General features: G+C 45.9%; 1 protein-coding gene across 1 annotated transcript in view; it reads left to right on the forward strand.

The window, feature by feature from the left end:
* Positions 1–21,624, forward strand: part of GRXCR1 (glutaredoxin and cysteine rich domain containing 1) — a 50,953-nt gene that overhangs the window by 20,111 nt on the left and 9,218 nt on the right. Inside the window, exon 3 of the mRNA XM_082238285.1 lies at positions 12,955–13,194. Coding sequence (XP_082094411.1) covers positions 12,955–13,194 — 240 coding nt within the window. The remainder of the gene's footprint in view (positions 1–12,954; positions 13,195–21,624) is intronic.

The raw sequence follows: 21,624 nt of genomic DNA on the forward strand, positions 1-21,624 counted from the left end.
CAGCCCTGAACTCTCTGACGGTTGACTCTAGCGCAGCTCTATGCATTACTAGAGGAGAATATGCGTCTCTTTCTGAAGTTCTTGCACTTTTGAGTTTCCTCAAAGATACAGCAGGAGCACTGCAGTCACAGGACTGAGTCAACACTTCATCAGCACTTTGCTAATCTAAAGATAGCCCAACGACAGAGCATCTTTTTGCCTCATTAAGGGCACAGCATGCAAAGTCACTAATGTGACGAGTTTCAGGAAACCTTTCACATGAAATGCTAATTGAGTACCAATGGAAAATGCTGGACTTTCACTCCTTTTTAAAAAAGTAAAGCTAGTTATTATTTTCTTTAATGTTATAGGAGTCGTTCCAGCAGAATTCAGTGGGGTAGAACTGTCCTGTATATCTGACCCAGAACGACATGGGCTCCTTTAGATATTCTCCAGACCAAGGGGAGGGAATCCGTGGCTCTCTAGACATTGCTAGACTACAACTCCCATCACCCCGGGTACATTTTCCCCACCCTTGCTCTTGACAAACAGTTCAGCCCATGGAAAAATGGTTCTAGGACTACAGTTGGGGAAATGAATGATTGATTGCTGCTCCACACAACAAAATTATACATACAGAAAGCCAGCAGGAGCCTATAATTCTTACTTTCGGAATTCCAGTTTTCTCTGTGCAGGAATATTTTTAAAAATATGAGGAGGAGGAGGAGGAAGAAGAATTTTGTTTGTACAAAGCATTGCTGTCCGCTCTCAAATGAATCCAGTGGTGTCTGGTGACCATCGGGATTGATTGTGTGAAAGGCAGGGAGGCCAACAGTAGGTCGTACCAGAGCCAATGACAGGCAGAACCATCTAATTCTGGTTCCATCTCCACCATCTTCCCTGTTGTGTTTTACAAAGGCATCACTGAGACTAAGGGGGAGGAAGGTGACGCCAGTATATAATCTGGACAGGCTGCATAAGAACCAACTCCTCGGGGCTGAGGTCCCTTTGCTCCCCCCCATAAAATATTTGAGGGGACTGCTTCCCCAAGTTGATAGGCATTTCCATTCAAATGGTGTGCATGCACTGTGTCATGTAATCGATTATGTGGGGTGGGGCTTAACAGGCCCCTCCCATTATTTTATTCAAGTGGGCATCCCTGACTGGTTGTAAATAAGATGGCAGACAGGTGAAGGTGGCTGAGAGCAGTCCGATACTGGTGGGGCAGTGCCCCATTCACCTTAACGGGCCAGTCTCCCCTGCGGAATAGGTGGCCTACTTCAGCTGAAATTGACTTGCACTTCAAGGGACACGAACGTTCTTTGTGTCATTTTCTTAGATGCAATATTTTCTGCCGGGTTGCCAGGCTAGGTAACCCAGAGCCTTCTTCTTTAGAGTTTACGCGTGGCCGAGTAAGATTGTCTTCCATAAACACAGTTTTAACAATGAGTCCGTAAGTGACCGCGGAGGCCAATTCTGGATCCACACGTCCTTCCACAGTGCAGACATGGGTTTCCAGGCAGGAGTTGATCACGGTGAGGGTTTGCCAAGCGTGCCTTCCTCTGAGTGCGTTTCTCCCTTTCGTCCTGAGTTTGAGCATCTTCAAAACCCATGACACCTTTGGTAAAGGCTGTTCTGCAATTGGAGCGCTCGCAGGCCAGTGTTTCCCAGTTGTTGGTGTGTATACTACATTTTAAAAGATTTGCCTTCAGAGAGTCTTTGAAACTCTTTTGTTGACCACGAGCATTATGCTTACCATTTTTAAGTTCAGAATAGATTACAGTGGTACCTCGGGTTAAGTACTTAATTTGTTCCGGAGGTCCGTTCTTAACCTGACACTGTACTTAAGCTGAAGCACCACTTTAGCTAATGGGGCCTCCTGCTGCTGCTGCGCCACCGGAGCACGATTTCTGTTCTCATCCTGAAGCAAAGTTCTTAACCCAAGGTACTATTTCTGGGTTAGCGGAGTCTGTAACCTGAAGCATATGTAACCTGAAGCGTATGTAACCCGAGGTACGACTGTAGTTGTTTTGGAAGATGATAAGCAGGCATCTGAACAACATGACCAGCCCAATGAAGTTGATGTTGAAGAATCACTGCTTCGACACTGGCGATCTTTGCTTCTTCCAGTACACTGCCATTAGTTTGCCTGTCTTCCCAGGCGATGTGTAAAATTTTCTGGAGACACTGTTGATGGAATCTTTCGAGGAGTTGGAGATGGTGTTTGTAAGTGGTCCATGTTTCCCAAGATTTATCCTCCCTTTAAAAGGGTTTATACAGCTGTTGGGATGGGAGACTGCACTTTTTCACAGAGGGGGGGGGAGGGTCAAACGGCATCAAGAGGCAGCGGAGGAGAAACTGAGCCAACACCATCAATATGCTTTTGGGACTACCTGCCTGTGAGGGACGGCTGGCCAATCAGGTGCTGCACACCTTCATGGTGCTGCTGACCCAGCCTCTACCTCTGCTTCTCCATACCTGCTGGCAAGAATGTAGGAACCCTCACCTCCCCAGTGACAACTCAGTGTGGGCTGCCAGGTCCTCTGTCCTACTCCAACTCTCACCAGGGGCACCAGCCAATTTAATGGCTTCTTTAACCCAGATATACTGGCCTCGGCCCAGTATACCTAAAGGTGCGTCTCCACCCCCATCATTCTACCCGGACACTGAGGTCCAGCGCCAAGGGCCTTCTGGCGGTTCCCTCACTGTGAGAAGCCAAGTTACAGGGAACCAGGCAGAGGGCCTTCTTGGTAGTGGCGCCCGCCCTGTGGAACGCCCTCCCATCAGATGTCAAGGAAATAAACAACTATCTAAGAAGACATCTGAAGGCAGCCCTGTATAGGGATGTTTTTAATGACTGATGTTTTAATGTATTTTTAATCTTTTGTTGGAAGCCACCCAGAGTAACTGGGGAAACCCAGCCAGATGGGCGGGAATAAATAAAATAATAATAATAATAATAATAATAATAATAATAATAATAATAATTATTATTATTATTATTATTATTATCCATTATGCCATCTAAACTGGAGTAGCAAATTAAGTCTCAGTGATTAGCAACCATACTCTACCAAATTGTTTAGAAAGGATATTGCAAAAATAAAATAAACATGCACTTCCACAGCAAGTTTAACAATCTAGGAAGAAAGCCTGTTTCAATAATGCCAGGGCTTGTGTAGATCCTGTATGAGTGAAAAATAAGTTTAATTGTGCCAGGCAGACTGGATGCTGAAGTGTAATTAATCCTGGGATGAAAGGTTAGATCAACTGCCAAGGAAAAATGCCGTAAATTTTCAACAGAGCTCAGTCCATCTGATAAGAGTCGTACTAGCAACTGCTCGATTCTCACTGATTGCAATCTATAACCCTTAAGAGAGCTACTATTAGAAGCGGTGACACTTGTTTTAATTAATATAAGCTAGCTCGGATGGTTGGCAAATCAAGCAGACAGAAAGGGAACACAGCACACCAGTGAACTATTTGCATTGCTCTGCTAATGAAATGGACTCGATCTTGCCCTAGACCGAGAAAGAAATTCAAAATGCTAAGGCAGAAAAAAAGCAGGTTTGACATTGTTTTTGAGATCTGCATTTCTACCTTAGTATCAGGAAAACAAGTCATTGTGGCCGTAGGCAGGCCATGCACTGCTGCAGTGCTGACTGCTGCAAAGTTCAACAAACAACGATGCCTTTTAATTAAGCGAAATGAAGTTGATCATATGGCAGAGATAAGTGAACTATGACTATCTTTTTTTTTAAAAAAAAAGTGCGAAAAGTTCCCAAACCACTGACTTCATTCTGTCTCACTTACTTTTGCAAAGGACAACATCAAATCTAGGGGGCTGCAAGAAAGGTGATGCTTTTCCTACTAACATAACACATGCATGTAGTAAGTGGCAGGGAATGAAACTGTGGATGCAAACCTGCTTTCAATATGCAGTGTGGAACCAGCTGTGTATCAATGAACCAGGCCATTGCTCTGTTTCTGTTTACCCTTTTGGGGTCTGCAGTATCCAAGGTATGCATGTGATGCCGGTAACAGGAGTAAGCATGCGGCGCATTGGGCCTGTGCTTCCAGTTGCCTTAAGAGAAGCAGCAGCTATGAATCTGGATGATTGGGAATTGGTTTGCAGACCCTCCAAGTGTCCCTTTTTTCTAGATACAGGCTGGTCCGGGTTTCGGGTTTGTCCTGCTTTTCCTTAAAGGTAAAGGGACCCCTGACCATTAGGTCCAGTTGTGACCGACTCTGGGGTTGCGGCGCTCATTTTGCTTTATTGGCTGAGGGAGCTGGCGTACAGCTTCTGGGTCACGTGGCCAGCATGACTAAACCGCTTCTGGCAAACCAGAGCAGCGCACGGAAATGCTGTTTACCTTCCCGCCGGAGCGGTACCTATTTATTTACTTGCTCTTGACGTGCTTTCGAACTGCTAGGTGGGCAGGAGCAGGGACCGAGCAACGGGAGCTTACCCCGTCACGGGGATTCGAACTGCCGACCTTCTGATCGACAAGTCCTAGGCTCTGTGGTTTAACCCACAGCGCCACCCGCATCCCTCTGCTTTTTCTTAGGATGTCCCTAATTTCATCAGAGAAATGTTCAGGGTGTGTGGAGTTATCCAACCCCCCAAGCCTTCTGAAGGCAGCCCTGTCTGTATAGGGAAGTTTATATATATATATATATATAAATGTTAGCGATTTATTATGCTTTTATATACAGTGGCACCTCAGGTTACAGACGCTTCAGGTTACAGACACTTCAGATTACAGACTCCACTAACCCAGAAATAAATAGTACCTCAGGTTAAGAACTTTGCTTCAGGATGAGAATAGAAATCGTGCGCCAGCGGCGCAGCAGCAGCAGCAGGAGGCCCCATTAGCCAAAGTGGTATCTCAGGTTAAGAACAGTTTCAGGTTAAGAACGGACCTCCAGAACGAATTAAGTACGTAACCTGAGGTACCATTGTATGCTGGAAGCCACATAATAATGATGTCCGCCATTTAGTGAATGAGACTGGAAAGCGGAGGCTCAGTGAGCTTCCTGGTGCGAAATAGACCACACATGGCAATCTATAGGCAGACGCCATGATCAGTGGCGTAGCGTGGGGGGTGCAGGGGGGGCCGGCCGTACCGGGCGCAACATCTGGGGGTTAGGGTTAGGGGGCGCAAATCCACGGGTTAGGGGGCGCAAATTACTTGCCTTGCCCCGGGTGCTGACAACCCACGCTACGCCACTGGCCATGATTTCGCCTACACGGAATTGTGGGGAATTTCTTGCTTTCACAACAGCCCTCGAAGCATTTTCTGCAGTCTGGAGAACTGAGGATGGGCAAACAGGCTTTTCCAGGCACGGCAAGGTAAAATTTGTGTGGGCTTAATGACTTAATTATATTTATATTCGTTAAAGCTTCAGGCTGACAACATTTCCTGCCGCCTTACATTGATTCTGGAATAAGCAGAGCCCTATTATTCCAACGACGGGGGACTGAAATTTGGAGAAAGATTTGCTCAAAGCTGAATCCAAGAATGAATTGGAAGCTGAACCCAGTTTGGTCAGGCTGGCATCCATAGGCTAGTTTACCCAGTCAGGAGACTCACTTGCTCAACGTTTTCCTGGATTGTGCCACTTCTTTTGGCAGAGAGGGGAGTGGCATATTTGAATGCTCTCCCATGAAAAAATATTCCTTGTACAGAATATTGTCGCATGTCAAAGGGGTTCAGCTGAATCTTCTCGCTTAATTCCTTTAAAAAAATAATAATATATTTTTTAGCTCTACACTGAGTTTATTTCATTTCCCCTGGAAAAGGAGTAGAGCAAGGGGAAAACCGTTCAGACACAATCTCTCTCTCTCTCTCTCTCTCTCTCTCTCTCTGTCTCTCTCTCTGTCTCTCTCTTTTATTTTCAAAAATATGCATATACATTTATACAACATTTATTTAAACAACATTTAATTCCTAAGCACAGGGAGCAGGTTTTGTGGGAGTGTAATCCAACATAATCACACAGACAGGCACAACCACACCTCTTCTTTGCAGGAAAACCTTTACCAGACGAATTGGGTGAGCGCTTACATTGGCCCATCCACGAGGCCCCATTGCCTCATAAAGTAATTGGCACAGTATTTTAATAGGTACTGTTCCCTGCCTGTGACCCAGATTGCTGCTAGTTGCCAGTAGTGTTCATTATCACATGGAATTCTCCAGCGGATCACACTCAGGGATGCGAAATGCTGCAGTATCTAACGCAATATCTGTGCGGGGAAGAGGAAGCAGTCGACACAATAGTTCCCCGTGCTGTATGGCATTTGAGATGAATTTTATGTGGAAGATGGAAGAAATGAGAAAGCAGAGGGCAAGGCAGTTGGGCATCCTTCCTTGCAGAGCCATAAAGCGAAGAGCTGGTGACTGTTGAGATTTATTACTCTTTGTAAAGGGCACCGAGACTCACAGACGGAGGTATTGCATAAAGGAACTGCTGCTATTGTGACAGGAGAGAATAGGCAGTCAGAAGCGCATGCACACGCATACACCCACCCACCCGCCTGAGCGACTAGACCAAACTTTGGGCCATTAATAATAATAATAATAATAATAATAATAATAATAATAATAATTTATTATTTGTACTCCGCCCATCTGGCTGGGTTTCCCCAGCCACTCTGGACGGCTTCCACAAAGACCAAAAATACACTAAGATATCACACATTAAAAACTTCCCTGAACAGGGCTGCCTTCAGATGTCTTCTAAACGTCAGGTAGTTGTTTATCTCTTTGACATCTGATGGGAGGGCATTCCACAGGGTGGGTGCCACTACCGAGAAGGCCCTCTGCCTGGTTCCCTGTAGCTTTGCTTCTTGCAACGAGGGAACCGCCAGAAGGCCCTTGGCGGTGACCTCAGCATCCAGGCAAAACGATGGGGGTGGAGACGCTCCTTCAGGTTTACTGGGCCGAGGCTGTTTCTGCAGCTTATCTTGAGAGCCAGTAGCCACCTGTTTTGGCTAGCAAAGCACTCCCAAAATATAAGCCAACTGATCCATTTGCAGTAATTGCCCCTTGCAACTCATGTTGAAGAACAGTCTTCCGCATAGGATCGTAGAATTGTAGAGTTGGAAGGGGCCCGAGGGTCATTTAGTCCTACCCCCTGCAATGTAGGAATCTCCTGCCCAATGTGGGGCTCAAACTCACAACCCTGAGATTATGGTCTACTGATTGAGCTATCCCTGGGTCTTATGTCTTAGACCCAGCTAGTGATAGAAACTATATATATGTGTGTGTGTGTGTGTGTTTTAACATATCATTTTCAACAGTAATTAAACATACTTTTACGTCTTATTCAATCTTTTTGATTTCCATCAGTCCTGTCTGAAAATTTGTATATTTCTTCGTATATTATGATTTGTTGATTACAGTTGCTCTTCAAATAATTCATATACTTCTTCCAATCTTCTGTAAATCTCTGGTCCCGCATGTTTCTAATCCTTCCTGTCATTTTGTCCAATTCTGCACAGTCCATTAATTTCGTCTGCCATTCTTTTGTCAGAATTTCTTCTTGCTTCCATTTCTGGGCTAACCATACTCTTGCCACTGTTGTTGCATATAAGAACAGTTTGACATCTTGCCTATTAATGTCTTGACCTATAATAACAAGTAAAAATGCTTCTGGTTTTTTTTTAAGAATGCATATGTCAACACCTTTTTCATCTCATTATATATCATATCCCAGAAGTTCTTTACTTTCTTACATTCCCACCACAGCTAGTGATAGAAACCTTGACCAGCCTGTAGCCCTCTGGATGTTATGGGACTATAATTCCATTATCCCCAGTCAGCAAGACACACGATGGGTTGCGATATAAAGGGAGTGAGGATGGAGCTTTCTGAATTGGTGGCAGGGAAACCCACTAATGTCCTAGCACTGCCTAGGATTGCTTCCGACAGAGATAGATATATATCACCTTTTCTCCTGATTTATGACCCCATGGCCCATCCTAGGTTCCCCATATGCTTCCAAGAATGGGGTCCTCATACCTGAGGTCACTGTTTCACAGTTCTGTCCGCATTAAGTATAATAATTTAATTCACTGAAATTGTACGTGATCGTATGCATTACTATGTGTTTAAATTTGATTGGTTAGTAATTGAATTATAGAGAGTTCTTTAGTACTTCTCATGTGATTGGCTAACGTTGGTCACACGGGAGGTATCGAGTGAAGGAGAGACTCCATTTCACATGATGCAAGGAGACCATTTTAGAATCCACTGTGAGCACTGCTAAGTTGCATTGAGTGCTGGAGTGCTCCTTCTGTGGTGGAAAGAAAGAGAACTAAGCTGCAGGAGAAGGTAAAAGTGGAAATCTCTCAGAGGAGCTGCAGAGCTAATTAAGATACAGAAGGCTGAGTGTTAAACTCAGCAAAGAAAGAAAAACACAGTTGCTTGGAAGTTAGAAGAAGACACTGTAAACCCATGCTTGGATAAGCTTGTCACGTTTTAATTCATCTATAAGTTTCTGCAAGCAAAAGTTTCCAAAGAAGAGTGTCAGTCAAATATATATATATTGAGCTTCTTAGCTACGATTTCCCTCCCCTTACTTCAACAACATCCCCTTAGGGCTATGCACAGTTGCATTCCTCTGCTATTCCGAGAATCTCCCCCAAATTGGCAGGGGTCACTTCTGGTCTACTATCAAGCCGCCTTTACCTCTACAGTATACTTTCTCCTGGTTAGGACATATGGTTCTCCCAGCCGTTAATGTAAGTACCTTGGGGCGCAGATGTCACCCCACCCCCCACAGAGATACCACCATTCTACTGATATTAACAGACTAAGTGACTCACGGATAAGAATAACACTGCTGTAAACAGATTTTTTTTAAGCCTTGTATGCATATAGCGATGTTAGCTTCTAGTGCACCCACTGATTAAGCACAACCAAGCATCTTTGTCTCTCTAATTGGATTTGAATTGCTCAGCCAAGAAGACATTGGTTATACGGTAGATAATTACACAATATTACAATTAATTTGCTCCCACCGGGATCAGCGGCTTCTGTTCAAAGGGCGTTTTAAGCTACATACAGCAGCTGCCACATTGATGTACCATAAAGTACCAGGCGCAAGGGCAGAGGGGGCACTGCACCGAGGGGGGGGGGGAGAGAACATGAATGCCAGCAACCAGAGATTTTGGTTTAGGGACGCTGGTGGCGCTGTGGTCTAAATCACAGAGCCTAGGGCTTGCTGATCAGAAGGTTGGCGGTTCAAATCCCTGTGACAGGGTGAGCTCCCGTTGCTCGGTCCCAGCTCCTGCCAACCTAGCAGTACGAAAGCATGCCAGTGCAAGTAGATAAATAGGTACCACTGCGGCGGGAAGGTAAACGCCGTTTCCGTGTGCTGCTCTGGTTTCGTCAGAAGTGGCTTAGTCATGCTGGCCACATGACCCGGAAAGCTATCTGCGGACAAACGCCGGCTCCCTTGGCCTATAGAGCGAGATGAGTGCGCAACCCCAGAGTCGGCCATGACTGGACCTAATGGTCAGGGGTCCCTTTACCTTTACTATTTGCATATAGAGAGCTGGATTGTGCTGTGAAATAAATTCCTGCTTCTATGTACGGACAGAAACAGGATTAACACCACAGTGGTACCACTTAGGGAGGGAGCAAGCAACATTTGATTTGGGCTGGAACGCTATTGGTTCCTAGACTCACCTGACCTCTGCACAGTTTGTAGCAACAGCGCCACCCTCTGGCTGTCTGCAGTGCTGCTGTTGCTGCTGCAACATAGCAAAGAGCAGGCAGTGTCTCTTTCCCACGGGAAGCTGTTATTGTGGGAGAAAGAAATGCATCTCTGTCCTACAGGTGGAGCTCCCTGTTTCAAGTGACTCACACATTGTGGCTTCCCCCAGTGGCTGCTGATGCCCCTTTTCATCTCCCCATGTTTCCTTATGTACACACACACATTGGATAATGGGCTCAGGGGTGGCAGGTTAGAGGGATGAGCAAGCTCATCATATTGGAGTAATATGTCTCAACAAAGTCACAAGCCCAAAGTGCTCCTTTGTAATTTGTGCACAAGCATTTCTGTCTGCTAAGAGAGCATCAGGCTAATTTGGGCAATATCACCAGCATAATCAAACTTCTCAAGCATTCATGTGCCGATAGATTTTTACTTCGTATGCATGGGAGTGCAGAAGAGTTGGATGAGTTCAGAAGGGTTGAGACGAGAATTTGATATTTATTATTATGGGAAGTGGGCAGGTAAAAATGGAACCGTGTTGCAGATAGGGAAACAACCAAACAAAAATGGACATGTTGTGACTTTTCAGTGTCTGGGAGGTGAAATAATGAGATTCTGTGCCCATTTTCTTTAATATAATGGATTTGTGAGAAGGGGAGCCATCAGTTTCAGGGGCTTCCTGTGTGGCTGGGAGGTGTTTTGCATGCTTTCTAGCTACAAAAGAAGCTGGGAGTTTGGTCACTTTCACAAGATTTAAAGTCAATCATAGGCAGGCTGCCATTTTGCCTTTAGTGATATCGTATGAGTAATTCAGCCTGCACTGAAAGCAAAGGAATTGTTTTGCACTGTGTTGAGATTTCGAGCGACTTAAACAGCCTGTATAAAATGTGTGAAGACGTTGAAAGCTTAGCAGAAATGTGCCAGAAAAATATATATCCCAGTAGCACTTTGTATGGCGAACACACACACACACACACACACACACACACACACACGCCTAAGCAGAGCATCTCATCATACTTTATCTCACATAACAGAAGCTAAGGGGTCACTTGTTTTGCAAGGCTGTAGGCTGCTCCTCTGAAAGCCATCATTTTAGCAAGCGGCCCGGCATCCTTGCTTGTGGCCATTTCCACTTTTCCGTGTGACTGATAGTATTTATTTCAAGAAGTAAAACCCTAAACAAATATCACTGGTGGCAGAGCAGGGCTTGCTTGCAAAAGTGGAAGCCTCGCTGCAAAAAGCAGGAGTGCAATTCGTGGAGGTAAAGGTCACACGCACACACTCTTCAAACTGACAGGAGATGTGGCCCCGAGCGGTGAGCAGCTAAGTCGTAGCCTGGCAGGGGTCACCGACTGTTTGGAAGCAAGGAGGCAACGCTGGAGCAGGTGGCTTCCAAATCACGTTCATGGCCAGCTGTTTGGTTGGTAGGGGTAGCAGACCCTTCAGGTCCCTATTTTCCAGAGACAATCCAGGATTTACAGAAGCCGTCCCGGTTCCTGCTTTGATCCTAGAATGTTCCTTAGGACGTCCCTATTTTCATCGAAGAAATGTTGGTGGGTATAGTTATGCGACCAGTGGTGGAGCTTCATGCTCCGGCACCGGGGGTGTGGGGGTGTGTGGAGAGCAGCTGGGGGAGGGGCTGGCACGCGTCCCGGGGCCTGGCATGCCACCCGCAGGGGCATGACGTGCATCCTGGGGGCGGGGCACGCCACCTGCAGGGGTGTGGCGCCCAGCATGGGCAGCAGGGGGCAGCCGGGATGGCACCCTACCAGGATTGCGCTGCCGGGGGTGGTGCGCCCCCCCGCACTCCTCTTCCTCCGCCAGTGTATGCAGCCCCCCGAGCCAAGGAAATAAGTAACTATACATTGGTAAATCAGGTTAAGAACTTTCTGGAGGTCTGTTCTTAACCTGAAAGTGTTCTTAACCTGAAATACCACTTTAGCTAATGGACCTCCCGCTGCCACCACTGTTCTCCTCCTGAGAACAGAAGCAAAGTTCTGTGGCGTCTGTAACCCGAGGTACCACTGTACAACCTTGAGAAGACATCTGAAGGCAGCCCTCCATAGGAAAGTTTTTAAATGTTTAATGTTTTATTACAGTGGTACCTCGGGTTACATACGCTTCAGGTTACAGATGCTTTAGGTTACAGACTCCGCTAACCCAGAAATAGTACCTTGGGTTAAGAACTTTGCTTCTGGATGAGAACAGAAATAGCGCGCTGGCAGCAGCGGGAGGCCCCATTAACTAAAGTGGTGCTTCAGGTTAAGAACAGTTTCAGGTTAAGAACGGACCTCCGGAACGAATTAAGTACTTAACCCGAGGTACCACTATATGTTGTTATATATGTTGGAAGCTGCCCAGAGTGGCTGGGGATACCTAGTCAGGTGGGTGGGGTATTATTATCATCATCATCATCATTATTATTATTATTATTATTAGTTATTGTATCAGACATTTGTTGGAGGGTATGGGGTAGACTGTGCATTTAAGGCACAAATCGATGATAGAGTAATGGCTGGTGCATAAGCAAGTCTGGCCCATCTGTTATAGATTGCAATGGAGATCAACTTTCCTTGCCCATGCTGTGTCCCTGGGTCACCACAGAAGAACGCAGTAAGTGGCTCTCGGAAGCAGCCGCAGAGGTCACTGGTGTCAACTGGCCATGGCAGTCGCTGTGGTGGGAAGTGGCCCTTTGTCCTCCCCATTTGCTGCACCGTGTCCAGCAAAACATTTAAAAATGGCCGGGGATATGGGGAGGAGAAGAGAGGAGGCAGCAGCAGGGAGGAAGGCATTGTGCAATCCCTGTTATCTTTTGGACATGTGGGTCAGATCTGGGCTGACAGATCACCACAGACAGAGATAAAAGCACCCTAAAGCAAAACATACATCAGAAGGCTTAGTTTGGTCAGAATCAAGTATACACGTCCCAACTTAATGCTAAATACATTGCTTCTGGTAAATGAGCCACAATAGCTGCTAGAGGGCAGTGAAAATTTATGTCCCTGGCTTTTTAGACCAATATACTCTCATACTGTCTGAAATCAAAGAGGCTCATTGGCTGGCAAATGTGAAATATTGTGGCATTACTTTCAGCTCTCCTACTGCTCCTTAGAGATAGGAAGGTAAGAGTGAAATAATGCCCATGTTTAGGGCTGAGTTGGTACAGTCATGTGATGTTTGATTGAGGCAAAAATGCACCATGAAGGAGAATGCAAAGGAAAAAAAAAAAGTTTCGTTTTTCTTCTACAGGTATCATCAGTTCTGGAATATGGGCGCATAGTGATTTACACAACCAGCCTTCGGGTGGTTAGAACAACTTTTGAGCGGTGTGAGCTGGTTCGGAAGATCTTCCAAAACCATCGAGTGAAATTTGAAGAGAAAAACATTGCACTGAATGGTGACTATGGGAAAGAACTGGACGAGAGGTGCAGGAAAGTAGGTGAAATCCCATCGCTACCAGTTGTGTTTATTGAAGGCCAGTATCTTGGGGTAAGTACCATATGCTTGAATACCATCTCCCTGCGATGCACATTTTACTCAATAAGCATGAGAAATAATCAGGAATGCATGTATAAAAACAAGACACAAATCTTCACCATTGTTTGAGTTTCTCTAAAATACAGTATCAAAAGGAAAGGAATACAAAGAACGCGAATTGATATATAGCAGTCATAATGAATTCAAGCAGAGAGACTTAACAAAACATGTCTAGAATAATGTGTAGACAAGATAAGAAGTGTTTTGCATAATAAAACCCAATGGCTCTTCTTCAGCGGCCCAGTCATACCTAAAGAGAACTGGCCGTCCTCCTGTGTCCATTAGAACAATTACTTATTGTGAAGTCTTCAATAAACCGTTGCTATCCATCATACTGATTTCAATCATTCTTGTTCAGAAAAGATGAACCGTAGTCCCTTAGATGTTTTCGTAATTTCTGGCCATCAATTAGCTGCTGAGCTCAGTTCAAGGTGCTGGTTCTGTTGCACAAAGCCCTATGCATTAGGGCATGGTGATATTTGGTTTTCAACATTGTGATATATACTGATATATCACGATGTCTGAAATAAGGATGGAGCTATGTAGAGGTGTTGGCTGAATTCATGGTTTTTTTCCCTTACTGTGATTTTGGCACAACACACACACACACACACACACACACACACACACACACACACACGATTTGTGATATATTGCCAGATCAGAAATTATGAAACCGATATCTCTATATGGACTTTAAACCAGTTTGCGATTATCGCCCAGTCCTACAATGCAGCTTGGGACCCAGATACCTAAAAGGTATTGTGGCATTCATTCGGAGCCCCCGGTTGTCTCACAGACTATTGACCCTTACACCACTAATCCGCTGCCACCAACCAGGTCCTCCCTGGTAAAGTCACTTCAGTCTCAGTCAGGTTCTCAGGTAAATAAAGGAGAGTGTATTTTATTTCAGACACAAACAAACTTTGGTAGCATTCCAAACGTTGTTACTCTCTACTTTCTTAGTCTTATTATCTTATCTCTTCTACCTCCCCTCACTCAAGAACTCACTGCCCTGTCTCTCTATTTCCAACTGCCTGCCAACTGCTTTTCCCAACCAGCCAACCCACTAAAAGCAACAGGCTACCCACCAACAACTCTAACAAACCTCCGGCTAAGCCCTTTTATACACATGTAGGCTCTGCCTCCAGCTTTCCTATTGGTCTACACTTTTAACCCTTTCTTCCCTCCCGTACAGATAGGCTCTAAACGAACGGGCAAACGCCACAGGTATCTCTTATATACCCAGTCAACCACTGCCCTCTTCAGGAGAGAGGCTCCTGCAGATGCCATCTCTTCAAGGGGTCTGTTCTATACAATATAGGAATCAAGTGTTTAGTGTGTAGTGCCACCCATCCTTTCAAATATATACAAGCAGTGGCGTAGCGTGGGGGTGTGCCAGGGGTGCCGGCCGCACCGGGCGCAACATCTGGGGGGGGGCGCTCGCTGCCTCCGGAGTCGCCGAAGAGCCTCGGGCGCAGGCTGTAGCTGAGCCGCATGTCTCGTGGAACCGCCGAGCTGTGCGCGCGTCCGGGCTGAAGGCGCCCGGCAGGCAGCGGCTCTCAGCGCTCACCGCGGAGGACGCGCCAGGCAGCCCCTCTTCACAGCCCCGACTCCGCCGGTGCTGCTGCAGCTGCTGGGCAGTTGCATTTTCCTCGCCTCTCTGCCCCCCTCCTCCTCCGGGCAAGCGGTGTCGTTTGGGCGGCAGCGCCAGCAGCAACTCGCGGGTTAGGGGGGGGTGCAAATTACTTGCCTTGCCCCGGGTTAGGGGGCGCAAATTACTTGCGTTGCCCCGGGTGCTGAGAACTCACGCTACGCCGCTGTATACAAGCCACCTCTATTGTATGTTTGAATCATAGAATGATTGTCAAGTTGGAAGCGACCCCGAGGTCTAACCGCCTGCAAAGCAGGAATCATTGGGCCCCTGAAGACCTTCCTTTTTCAACAAGAGAACTTTATCCTAGTCTGCATAAGCACTGGAATAGTTTTAAGAGGCTTTTGGATGTTTCAATCGGACCACTTTATGTGTTTTCTGCCTTGGTTCCCCCCCTTTTTTTCCTTTTTAGGAGGAAGAGCAAGATATAAATGCAATTAACAAATAAATAATTTCATTTTACACGGGGCTGATTCTGGGTCTGTTCAGAGGCTGCAGTTAGCGCAGGAGGCCACGGCAAGCCTGCTTGTGGGAACAGTTTGCCGTCAGCAGAAAACACCAGTGTAGAAAGCTCTGCACTGGCTGGCAGATTTAAAGTGCTTGTTTTGACATACAAAGCCCGAGATGGAAAGCGCTGCTCCTCAGTCAGCTGACGCCGTTATGTTGTTAGTGCACTGTCTTGTTTTTACATTGTCGTATTTCAGCGAAATACTGTCTTTTGTGTGCATTTTGTTGCTTCTCACTTTCTTTTGTGAAGAACGAAGAGCAGGTTATTAATAACTGAAAGGATCAAATAAATAAACATCACTGTCGTAGCAAAACCTACATATTTCACGTTACAGAGAAGTGTCCTAAAATAGGCAGCAAATGGGCAGAGGTGGAGATGGGACGGTGTTCAGTTGTGCAATTAAGCCAATTGCGATGTGTGATAGTGGCTCTTTTCTGCGCTAATTAACACTGCTGTCTCTGCTTTTGAAGAAGAGTCAATTAAGGCAACTGGGCGAGCAATGGGTAACAGCGACACAGGTCTGCCTTGCTGCCTGTGTTTTCAGATGTGATGCAAAATTATAAATGATAATGGCCGTGTGAAGATCCCAATGATTTGGACCTGCTTCTTGTTGACATATAGCACGAACATGTCACGCCGCCATGTGGCAATAACAGATGGCGTGGTGGGACAGAAGTTCTCACCTGACCTCTCAGCAGTTGAGGTCCTGGATGAGGTGGTGGTGAGGTTGGAGTGGTGAAAATGTGCAAGCTGAACCACTCTGGCACGCCTCCCAGGTGCTTATACCATGCTGCCCTCTCTACTGCCGGGGAGTTGGGGGCATTTGGCAGGCCCCCAGCTGGCTCTGGCCACCGGCCGGCAGCTAGATGAACACCGGTTCTCAGAACATCATCAATCAGCGACACGAGCCTCCGATACATTCAGAAACTGTGCACGCTCTTATCAGCTGAGTGAATAAATCCTCACAACGGAAGTGGCGGACAGAAGCACATGTAAGCATTATTTACAAGTGTTTATCCAGCATCAGGAACAAAGGAAAAACATGTCTGCTTCCCTTCGTGTCCAGCAAACAGCAGTATACAAACGGAAGTTCCCAGCAAGCTTGTGCTAGAAGTAAACAGGCCTGTGACACACAACAGTCATGCCTGTTCCTTTTAAGGTGGAACGGAACTATATCCTAACACTGCCTTCCCCATGCTCTGACCGGTAAGCAGAAATGACTCAGTGGCCAGGAGGTCAAGTCAGGATCCCCATGGCAGGATCTGCTATTGCAACTATGTGGCATGGCAGAAAGGCGCATGAAAATAAGCAAGCAGGTTTCAGACATCGTTATAACTCATTAGGTGGTTTGTTTGGGTTTTTTGCAGCTACAGTGGGCATCATCATGGGGGATGAGAGAAAGAGAGGGGGGGGCAGTTGTTTGAGTCCTGGCTCTTGTCCACTGGCAGAGGCAGATTTAAGAGTTTGGGTTCAGAGCCAGGGAGGGGGGACACAGGGAATGCCACAACCATTATTTAGAATGGAGGTGGGGGATGCCAAATTTTGGCATCACACATGGCGCTGCTGGAATTTGAGACCTCAAGGTCCACCACTGGGATGTCACTTAAAAGCCCCCACACAAGGATGCGTTTCTCAAATGCTATGTTAGTGAAAACCCTTAAATCAGGTTCCCTAAACATCTACAGAAGTCTTTCCGAACCTGGTGCCCTCCAGAACTTTTGGACTACAACTCCCATCAGCCTCAGCCAGCAGTCTGGCACCAGGTTGGAGAGCCTGATCTACCTTATGGATCAGATCTCTAAATTCAGTATCATTTGGTGGTTTTTAAAAATAAAAAAATATAAATGCTACCTACCTTGACTTTAGAGTCTAGGTTCAGTACAGGAGGGTTTTTTTTAAGGGTACTAACTGAGAAAGTCAAAATTCTATTACGCATCAAGGCCAACAAAACACCATGTGCGTACGTGATGTCAAAGGCTGTGGTCTGTACCATCATAGGGAAGGGGCGTATGCTAGCCAAACCAACTCCTTCTTCTTCTTAACTTCACCACTGCCACCAAGTGGATACCTTAATTTCTCTCTTGTTTCCACTACTAAACAGCCTATTAACCTTCTAGATTTTCACTGGCTCAGCCATTTAGGCACAGGGTAAATAACAAGGCCTCTGACCAATTTTCTGCTAAGCAAGCCGTTAGACCCAAGTCTTTATTTTTCCTGCAATTTCTGTCAAATTGGTCCTCCAGCCTCGTTTTGCAAGTCTTGGCAATGTTTTCTAAGCAGCACAGCTTGCCACCGTCACTAATGCTTGAAATGTCAGTGAGTTGATTCTGAATGGGAGTCGGCACAGTGGCCGCAGAAATTTGCCACTTTCCGTCTGCAGCGAGACCCTACCTCAGCTACCGAATGTGCGCTGCGAGGTCCGGGCTCCACAGATAGCATTCTCTGCAGTTCCATGCTCTTACTCACAGTCAAACTCTTCCCACCTGCGCCCATCATTTTGACAGCGCCTGACCTGTCTGAGAGCTGTCAGAATTTTCTGTACTTTCCAGGCCAAGCCAAGTAACTTTGGTTGGGCTTGGGTGTATTACCTTTTCGATGCAGGTTTTTAGTGACGAGACAGTTTGCTTTTTAGGCTGCCGCATCAGTTTGTAAGACAAGCTGCCTACTTAAACTGCCATTATGTTTCTCAGCCTACTTAAGGGCTTGTTAAGGCAGCAACTTACACAGTTTTTGAGTTACGCCATTTTAGGAAAAAGAACTAATTTGACTGTTTGAGCAAACTCATAAGAGCTAAAAAGAGAGCGATAAATGCATACAAGTTTATCGATACACCAAGCAAGGGTGTATTGATTTGTATTTTTCAGTTTGCCTTCCAAGCTGCCTTGTGGTCTCATTCTGGCTCCTTTCTGCCACAGTGCACAGCTGGGTTCTCTAAGACTTTTCAGTGTTTCAGCCCTTTTCTTCTCTAGCCTTTCTTCTCCTCTTCAGGTTTCTGGCTTCATCTTTCCAACTCTTCCGCTTACTTTTGAGTAACTGCCTTATTTTCTAACTCAAGTTGTATACAACTTCCCCCCTCCCAATCAAAAGGAGAGTGGAGTCATGACTAAGATTACCGTATTTTTCACTCCATAAGACACACCTGACCATAAGACGCACCTAGTTTTTAAGAGGAGGAAAACAAGAAAAAAAATATATTCTGAACGAAACAGTGGATGTTTGATTTTTGTGGTTCATGCTGTGGCCACAGACATGATATGTGATTTGACGGTGAGTTTGGGGTATGAGAATCCTGAGGATCAATGTGGATCCGTGTTTTTGCTCCATTGTGGCCCCACGAGACAGTGGATGTGTGGTTTTTTTGGTGCAGGCTGTAGCCATGGACATGCTATGTGATCTGATGGTGAATTTGGGGTGACCCAGTGCAAAAATCCTGAGGATCCATGGGCTTTTACCTTCCCCCTCCCAGGCAGCCTCCTTTATCACTAGTGTCCCTTATCTCCCTCCTGATCGCTTGCCAATCAGCTGCTTCCTTTCAACACCCTCTTCCCTCTTGTTTGCCTTAGTGTCTTTTCCTTAGCTGGAGAAGTTTTTTGTTCCTCCTTTTCTTCTAATTTATCTCCTCATTGCTTGTTTTAGTATTCCTGTCTCCTCTACTTGCAAGTTCACTGTCTTTACCTCCCCCCCCTCCCCTGGCAGATTCCTTTACCCACAGCCTTATCTCCCTCCTGATTGCTTGCCAATCAGCGGCTTTGTTTCAGCACCCCCTTCCTTCTTTCTAAAAATAAAAAGCACAATCTGCTTTTTGCTCCTGGGCAATTCGGCTCCAGGGACCAGGCATTCACTCCATAAGACGCACAGACATTTCCCCTTACTTTTTAGGAAGAAAAAGGTGCGTCTTATGGAGCGAAGAATCTGGTAATTTCTCCTCAATTGGCAGTTTCCTATAGGACTCCCTTCACCTGCATAAGGCTGCCCATGAACTGAGATCAGCTTCAGAGCCCCTGCTTTATGCCCACTGTTAAGATAAAATAAGTCGACAGCAGGTGCTCTCAGATTTTGTTGGAAGGGGGCCAGGCTCCCTGAATGTTGAGGGGACAGAGCAGGCTGAGTATGGAGTTGAGCGCAGGGCAGCTTTAATGACTGGATCCTCCAGAGCGCTTGGCCTCTTCCAAATGTGACGTCATGCTTGCGTCACAGGTGTGATGTCACAGTTGTGTGATGTGCGCTGGGCCCCCTCAATCTTTGGGGAACTTGGCGCCTCTGGTTGTCAGGCACAAGGGGGGCTTTTATGTGGGAGCATGCGCCACCTCTATGGAACCCATTATCCAAGGAGATATATTGGTGATTTGAATTTAGGTCGTTTTTTTCTTGATGGTTTTATGCTGCTGCTGCTCACATTACATTTTAACTGAGCTATAATGATGTGGTTTCATTTGCCATCGATGTGTTGCGATTTAAATAGTGTTTTAATCTTATCTGCTTTTACAATTGTTTTGTGTATTGTAAACAGTCTTCTGAGAGTCTATGCTCTGAAAGGCAGCCCAAAAACACTCCAGTACACACACACACACACACACACACACACACACACACACACACTTTGGGCAATACTTTTTAAAAGCCAATGAAATTTTTTTATGAGTCTTAAGGTAGTTCATGGAAGAGTTTTATTTTCTCTGCTTGAAAGCCTGTATGCTGAGCATGATATAATTTTAGTTCTTTTGGACTGCTGGGGAAACAGCTCAATGTACTGCAGCTGATCTTATCAGATTGTCATGAAATGAATGCCATCTATTTATTTACAGAAGCACATGGGGTCAATAGCAGTCTAGTCTTTCTGAAGTATTTTCGTCATCTGGTAGAATATTGTTGGAATAAATTTAGCAAGCCTATTTTATTCTCAATGCCGTAAGGAGTGTGAAAATATGTGGATTTTTTTTAAAAAATGTGTTCTTTAGTTTTATCCTTTATCAGGTTTGTTTTGTTTTGCAGTCTCCTTTTTGTTACACAAGGCTCCTTGAGTATATTGAAGATATATGACCCATATATTTATAGAGAAATTATTATAAAAGATGAAAATGAAAAAAATCACCCTGTGTTTCCTTACATTTTTACCAGCAGCTGTTCAATAAATCTGTCCTGTTAACCCTGTTCATGCCCTTTAACAGGAAGGGAAATAGCTTTCACTTGTGAGAAACCACAACATCCTGACCTGACTTGGCAAAATTGTGTGGAATTGATTTGAAACAAAACAAAATTATCCAACCCTGTAGCTACACAGGTATGAAACTCCTGCTGTGAAGACCTTTTCAAAAATCAAATGGGGCACTTGAAAGAATCTAAGGACAAATACATGTATGGTAAAGGTAAAGGACCCTTGAACAATTGAGTCCAGTCAAAGGCGACTATGGGGTTGTGGCGCTCATGTCAATATCAGGCCGAGGGAGCCGGCGTTTGTCCACAGACAGCTTTCCGGGTCGTGTTGTGGCCAGCATGACTAAACCGCTTCTGGTGCAACAGGACACCGTGACAGAAACCAGAGCACACAGAAACGTCGTTTACCTTCCCACCACAGCAATACCTATTTATCTACCTCCACTGGTATGCTTTCCAACTGCTAGGCTGGCAGGGGCTGGGACAGAGCAACAGGAGCTCACCCCTTTGCAGGGATTCGAACCACCGACCTTCCGATCAGCAAGCCCAAGAGGCTCAGTAGGACCACAGTTTAGAGGCCACAGTCTCACAGAGCAGCTAGTGTGTGAATTACAAGTAGGACTGTCGGAATTGCTGCAATTCCTTCAGTCCCAGGAGTCTCAAAAAAGAAAGCGGCAGGAATCACTGCTACCATGTATAATCAGGTATGGTGGTTCACCTTCTACCTCATCTAAGTGAGAACCTAACAGAGCCATCCGAAGTCCAACTCCCTCATCTGCGGCACTGGGATGGGTTTGGATGCAGTGGAGAGGCTCCTCCATGTTGGCTCCACCAGACTCTTGACAGTGGTTGCCCCAATGTGGATGTTTCTGCTGCGCCTGCCAAAACTGTGAGTGGGTGAAAGCTATTGATGGTAGTGTCCTTCAGGATGTTTCGCGGGGTAAGGAAGGAGTGGAGCTCTGGGTCCAAAAGGGGTCCAGTTGCTGGTCACAGGTTTGAGGCAGGCCTGTTTTCTGTGCCCACCTGGAGCTGGCACCTGAAAACATGGGATAAAACTGCTTATTAC

This window comes from Podarcis vaucheri (assembly GCF_965113315.1).
Source record: "Podarcis vaucheri genome assembly, chromosome: 9".
NCBI lineage: Eukaryota > Metazoa > Chordata > Lepidosauria > Squamata > Lacertidae > Podarcis > Podarcis vaucheri.